At 41.8% G+C, this 7161-nt stretch overlaps 1 protein-coding gene across 2 annotated transcripts in view; it reads left to right on the forward strand.

The window, feature by feature from the left end:
- Positions 1-7161, forward strand: part of adkb (adenosine kinase b) — a 140113-nt gene that overhangs the window by 97932 nt on the left and 35020 nt on the right. For both annotated transcript variants that reach the window (XM_024285311.2, XM_024285312.2), the window contains exon 7: positions 350-520. In XM_024285311.2, coding sequence (XP_024141079.1) covers positions 350-520 — 171 coding nt within the window. The remainder of the gene's footprint in view (positions 1-349; positions 521-7161) is intronic.

A 7161-nucleotide genomic window follows, 5' to 3' on the forward strand; every position in this document is an offset into this window, starting at 1 on the left:
TTTTGTTCGCTCTATCATCGAATACGTGCATGTTGCTTCCTCCAGTACAAACCTTGGAGTCCAGCCATGGGCTTTGTCCAGGATGGATTTTTTTTTTCCTTCTCTCTTTGTGCACGTTCTAAAAAACCTTTCAGATAAGTGCTTATACGCTGCTGCTGCTTCTCATTTTGTTTTTGTTTTTTATACTCCTCACATTATATCACCCAAATATGACTTTAAAACCCACAAATGAGCATTTTTCATGTTTTTTGCCTTTAAAAACACAAATAAGGGTTGCCTCTTAATAACTTAATTTGTGTAAATAACTTAAAGCTTCATAGAAGATTGTTTTTTTTTTGTTTATTTTTAGGGCTTTTTCCTGACCGTGTCACCAGAGTCCATCCTCAAAGTGGCCAAGCACGCTTCAGACAACAACAAGATCTTCTGCATGAACCTCTCGGCACCTTTCATCAGCCAGTTCTTCAAAGAGCCCCTGATGAAGGTCATGCCTTACGTCGACATCCTGTTTGGGAATGAGACGGTGAGTGGCTCCAAGCTTTTCAGGACTCGCTTTCGAATAATATCTTCTTTCTGTATTTAGTTTTTACTTCCAATAAACCATAAAATATACTGTAAATTCAAGTTCCTTTCTTATATTCTGTCTCTGAACAATAATGTCAGTAAAAGCACTTAGAGTTGGCTGTTGAAACCAGTGTTTCACATGACTAACCCTCACTGTAAAATCCATAAATTGTTCATTTAGTGATACTATTAGTCTCTAAATCATTAGACTTCTCTGAGAAACGCTCATCAAATCTGTCAGCTCAACCTGTTGAACATGTCTTTGCAAAACCTCAAAGCAATTTTGGTTCATACTGAAATGTAAAAAACAGAATCCCTGTATGCTGGAACTGATGTAAGCAGACTGTCGCCATGTGCACGTACCAGAATGTATCTCAAAAGCAAATGTGAGGCGACAGATTGTATATGTATGTTTTTTCATCCTGTTTTCTGTGTTCAGAGATTATTTTTAACCTACAAGAAGAGATTGTTTAACAAAATGCTGCAATTTTAGTCATTTGATTGATTAAAAGTCTGGTGTGAGAGGGCGGGGTATGTGGGCGGGGCCTGCCCACTCACAAATCACGACACACTCTGGACTAATGTAACTTAAAACTCCTACAAATGGATATTAGGCTTAAAGAATTGAGCACAGAATGCACAAGCAGTAAGGAAACAACTTCAGCATCATCATCTAGGCAAGTGCACTCTTTGGGAACAAGCATATAAGCTCCGCCTCTTTTAGTCTGATGTTTCCAAGTGGCAGGGAACACTCAAATCCATTCATCAGGTCCAAATTACCTTGGAAACCCAAACAAGTGTCCCTCAAAAATTTGTTTTAGTTTTTATTGTGACCGTTTGAAATAATATTCTCAAAAATACCAAAAGAAAAGGTTTGATACCTGTTGGCCATCCAAAACGTGAAATTTAAATTTCACTTTAAGGTGGATCCACGGACTCAGTAGTTATGATTCAGACATCCTTGTGCAGCTCTTGAAGAGTTCTACAGCTCATCTTCTGAATACATTGTGATGAGTCATGTTAACTTCTGTAGAGTTTGTTGTTCTGATGTTGGAGTTAACCCCAACCATTTTTCAAGACGACTTCAAAGCAGCATTTTTCCAGAGTTTCTCGTTTGATTTAACTCAAGAACGCACAATCTCATCCATTCTTAATGACCTATCACAGTTCGTTTGGATAAAAGGATTGGTGTCTGAGTAGGTGATAATGCAGCAAACATCTTCCTCGTTTCCTAAATAAATACATCTTTTATTTAAAAAAAAAAACAGAATCTGCAGAAATGTACTAAAACATTTTTACAGATACTAACTTTCACGTTTCCTCCAAGATATTTGCAGAACTAGAATAAACATTTATAGTAGGTGACTGTATGCAAAAAGTGTCTTTGTCGGACAAGACTGTACAGCCTCTGCTCAGCATGCTAATAAAGCCACCGAGTGTCTTTGATCGAAGGTTTTTCAAGTTGCTCCAAACAGGAGTTCAGAAGAGGCTTCTCTCAATGCTTTACACATTTAGTTAACACTGTGTCCTCTCCTATCATTTCAAGCTAAATCAAAGTTCTCTACCCACCGTTTGATTCCACTAATTGTTCCGCTCAGCCTCCATTATGCTGCTCGTTTATTACCACCTCATAAAGAGATTAATAGAATTAGCTCAGCCATCATTCATCTCAATCTCGTCGCCGTTTCACGCAGGTTGATCTATTGATTTTTCGGCGCTTTTACGGAATGCGGGCCGGCTGGAGGTCGGGCGGTGGTCACCGACTGCGGCGCTGCCGGGAAGTGCTCCCCGACTGAAGCGCCACCTGTGCAAACTGTGGAGCGGATGCTCACTGGTCTGCTAAAGCTACTAATCAGAGCTCCGTTTTTAGGTTAGAGACGGAGTCCTGGACCGGGAGAGAGCTGGAAGAAACTGCTCAGCTTTTCAGGATTTATTGCTGCTGCTGACTTCAGCTTTTTTTTTTTTTTTCCATCCGCTCTTATGCACATCCCTCTCCTTCTTTACTCTAATTGCAGCGAGGAACTGTTCTGTCTCCTAAACCGCGGCGTGCATTTTTGTAAACATTCTGCATTTTCTCGTGGGTGGTACTGTAACTGCTTAAAAAGTTTGCTCACACCTCCAGTCATTACCATTTAATGATGCTGGGTAATTGCGATGTATGTTTGCAGAAGGAGATTCTCGTCTCTGTCGGGGAAGAATCGGGAGGATACTCAAAGACTAATGCTTGTCCGGTGTGTTTTGACTCCTTCTGCCCCCCCCTCCTCACGTGGGCTGCTGGGAGGAGGGAGTAGGAGAATGACTGCTCATATAGTTAAACCCAGACCTCCCATTGTGCCAAAGCCAGACGGGGTTGCTGGTCATGCAGTGGTGCGTGATGAGTGACAGACGAGAGGGGCTGCCTCGCCCCCCCAGGCCGTCCCTTAACCCCGACTTCCACCCCCCAACGCGGTGGATAAGCCGCAGCCCCGTAATGCTTTCATAACAAGTGGGTGACAGTCGGCATCATGCAGTCTGACTCCTCTTGCCTTGCAGAATGTGCCATAAGGGAAGGCTAATGTGTCTGTCTGTCTCTGCCTTCTTCTCCCACACTCGGTGAGTCACGACACAGAGCTACCCTCACTGGGGGGAACAAAAAAAAAGGTTTAAGGGAATAGAGCTGCAGCTTTTCAGAGCGACGGTTTAAAGAGTTAGTTAAGACGAGATCTGCATCATTGTCTTTCAAACTCCAAAAAAGAGTCCTGCAGCACCACAGACTGCAGACTTGGAAAGATGTCAACAGCCTTTACCGCCTCTGAAGTGGAAATGTGTCTGTTTCTCACTGACTGTACCCTGGTAGATTCTACTATAACTCCATCCTGCTGGTGCTTGTTTGAAACCTGGCATAGGGCTTGGTCGGCCTGGCCTATCAGCAGCCTTTTTTGCTTATATAACAGTCTCTCATCCGTCCTGTAATTACTGCCTTTTTGGGGCATGGTGTCTGTTCCTTCCCTGTTGGAGGTGGAGAAAAGGTTTCTCCGTCATGAGGGCCTCTGAGATTGCGCCGACAGAGGCATACAGACATCAGAGACATCATTTTGCTTAATTGGCAAACATGTCGCGTGATAACCTGGGAACAGCGGAGGCCTAATTGAGTCCTCCTGTGCCCTCCTCCTCTGACTACCTGACATGGAACCCAGGGCATTACATTTCCCTCGGTTTAAAGGCCGCAGTTAATTAAGACCGGATGAGGGAATCATTACTGCCGGAAAAACCACACGCCGGTGGATCCTCACATGAAATTGCTGCTTTGAAATAAAGCATTAAACGGAGGCGGGAGGATAACAGTATAATTGTTGATAGATCTGTAGTTTGAGATTTGAAGGATTTTGCTGCTAATGGTTTGAAAAAAGGAGCGACTTCTGCCTCCGAGCCATTACCCAACAATCTCCTCCATTAACGCTGTACGTCATCCCCATACCAGGAGCTCCACACGCCTCCCATCGCTGTCCAATGCATTCTGCAGCTTTACACGCAGAGGGAGGGTGTTTCTATGGGTCCCAGCCCCGTCTTCCAAACGAGAGGCAGTCATTTTAATTGAATACTCAATAGGTGAGCCATTTAGCAAAAGAGGGAATGGCATTCGGCGACGTATTAATGTGCTTTACTGAGGCAAAAGGAGTCATCATCATTTCAGTGCTCAAGCTGTTTTTAAAAAAGCATTTAGCCTTCAATCTCTCCGGGCCATGAGCGCAAAATGACACGGATTTCTTCCTCCTTTCTACTTTGTATGAACCTTTCCTTGTCTAATATTTTTTATGGCCGGGCTGCTTATTTTTCCACCCATCCCTCGGCACCTCCCCGCAGTCTAGGTGGACGGATCCTACAGAAGGTTATTGTCATGAAAAGCCCCTCAGGCCCCCTGGCTCTCAGCTCCGGTTTTCTCCATCTGCATGCAGTGTGTGTGTGTATTTATATGTGTGAAGCTAATGGTTTTTCCAGACAGGCTGAAGTGGGTGTACAAGTGTATATACTGTACAGCACGAGTGTGTTTATGTAGTTAGGCTAAAAAAGCTGCAGGAAGAAAAGATATGCGGGCATCATTTCTTCACATCTTTCCGGATTCGTCATCTGGCTGTGTTTGTTTGATCGACTGCTTGGAAGCCTTATCTCCGTGGCGAGCCCTGTGGCTGTTTATTGCCTCAGTGACGTGTGCGGGGCGGTGGAAGTGCGTGCTGTCAGTATGTGTGGGTGATGGCAAGTTCACTAAAGACCCCTCGGGGGCATAAGGGGTGCTCTCGAAAAAGAAAAACAAATCGGTGGAAGAATTACCCCCTCCCTCCCTCCCTGCAGCTCACCCACCGCGCTCTCGACTCCTTAACGGTAGCTCGGGGAAAACATCCCATCTCCTCCGCCTAAAACACAGAGATATGACAACGAGATTACCGAAATAGTTTAGGATCTTCTTTTCCGCGGCCCGCAGAGAACAGGGAGGACGCGAGACATTAACCTCTGTGTGGTTATTCGCCAAACATCTCTGAAGCCAGCGAAGCACAACAATCAGAGTGTCACTGGAAGGAAAGACATGAAATATTAGCTGTTGGTGTATTTTTGCTGAATTTAAATTGAATTAGCTATTTCTGGGATGAGTCACATGAGAGCCGGAGGAGTACACTGACCTTCAGCGCGACATTACACTCTGTGACTTGTGTAATGAGTCACAGCCCACATTACCTATGACCAGTTCCTTTATTTACTCTGATGTTTTTTTTCTTTGACTAAATATTCTTGGAATTTAAGATGTCAGACTCTGTTCTAAACTAAGCTAAAGCTCCGACTTAAGTGGGCTTAAGTAACGACGCTGTCGGACACTCTTGGGGCATCTGCCAGCTTCTGGTCTTCGGTACAGCCTGACGCTGGTTGCTGGGGGGGGGCGAGGATGTGCAAGTGCTATAAATATATTACCAAGAGTAAAAATAACCCCTAGCATGCTGGCTCATGTCCCAGCTGTTTTCCTATTTAATTGTCACTCTCCAAGAGCTTCATTTATGATGGTGTTTACTGTTTTAGTCCCTGGGATCTGCTCTCCACCATGGACAGAGGGTGGGTGGGATACATTGAGATTTTTGGATCTTACAGTGACCCACAACTTTTGTTTGTCTGCTTTTCGTTGATCCAACAACCCATCCCGCCAAGCTGTCGCTTGAACTTCACTTCTTATGACTTTAAGACGTTCAAAATTGTCTGTTCCTGGTGTCCTAACACTAAAACTACCTTTTTTAGAACTTGTTCAGTTGTTTAAATGTCAGTTTTATTTAAAAATATATATGTGGATGTATCAGGATGAACGATTTTCTCTTTCTAAATGGAAAAAAAAGTAGTTTTTGTCATTTTTTTAATTGTATTTCTTCACTATTTTTATGACACGTTTTGGCTTCAATACCTCAAAAATTTAGCTTTTGTTTAAAAAAAAAAAATCCAAATAAATGTTCCTACCAATTGCGATCTGAGCATCAAAGACCCACTCCGATGAAAATCGTGTTTTAAAAATGTATTTGTCTAATGATGGAGGAACCATATAAAGAAAATTAGCCTTAAATATGCATTTCTGAGTATTTTTTTATTCAAATTGTTGTTGTTGTAGAAACAGATGAAAAAAAAGCCTTTAAGTGTGATTTATGTTACTACGGCAAGCCACAAGCTCCTTTTTCTGCACCATTCTGATGCAACCACTTAAACAAATAGATCCATGTATGTCTTTGTTGAATCTGGATCCGAACTGCATTTTTGTTGTTAGCTTGGGGTTGTGAGCTACCTGTTAGCTAGCAGGACAGCACATAATCGGGGGGATGATGGGAAATGAGGGCGAATTACTCCGCGCCAACAGTCTCACCCTCAACTCAGAGGCAAATTTTTAATGAACTATTGTGGTTCTGCAGACTATTTAATTAATGTATTTATTTTTGGCTAAAAACTACCAAATCATAATTAAAAGACCACTGAAACACTTTGTAATACCCTGGATCAAAAGATAACTTCATGAAGTGCAGAAACACCATAAAGTCCTACTTCAACCATTTTGTTTTACATAGTAAAATTGTTCCCGCTAACCTTTTAATTATAATTATACAGTTTTTAGCCAAAATAAATGAACACTCATTATTTCTCGCACAGCTAAGTTGGCAAGGGTGTGTGCGGGGGGAGGGGCGACATTGCCACGCCCATTTCAGTATCTGTGTCATTAGTCTGCGCATTTTCAAGCATCCAGTTTTCTAATCCAATGTGATTTGAATTAAGAAATACTCACTTTTAATTGTAAATTATCTTATATATGTCTTCTACTTTGAAAAAAATGCTACAAAAACTTTTTTTTTACTGGAGTGGGTCTGTAAACATTTTTTTATGCATTTATTTTAAATGTGGTGTTATTTTAGAAATGCTGATCTAAAAATGATTACATTAAAAAATGGAAATTAGTTAAATTTACTAAAAAGTAAAATACATTTAAAGGACCGAGTTGTTTAAAGTGGAAAACAAAGTCAATTTATAATCATTTTAAAGCAGTTTTTTTTGTCTCAAAGGTAACATAATCTAAAGATAGTTACTTAGAGAAATTAGTTATCT

The sequence above is a fragment of the Oryzias melastigma genome, linkage group LG19 (assembly GCF_002922805.2).
Source record: "Oryzias melastigma strain HK-1 linkage group LG19, ASM292280v2, whole genome shotgun sequence".
In the NCBI taxonomy this organism is placed as follows: Eukaryota; Metazoa; Chordata; class Actinopteri; order Beloniformes; family Adrianichthyidae; genus Oryzias; species Oryzias melastigma.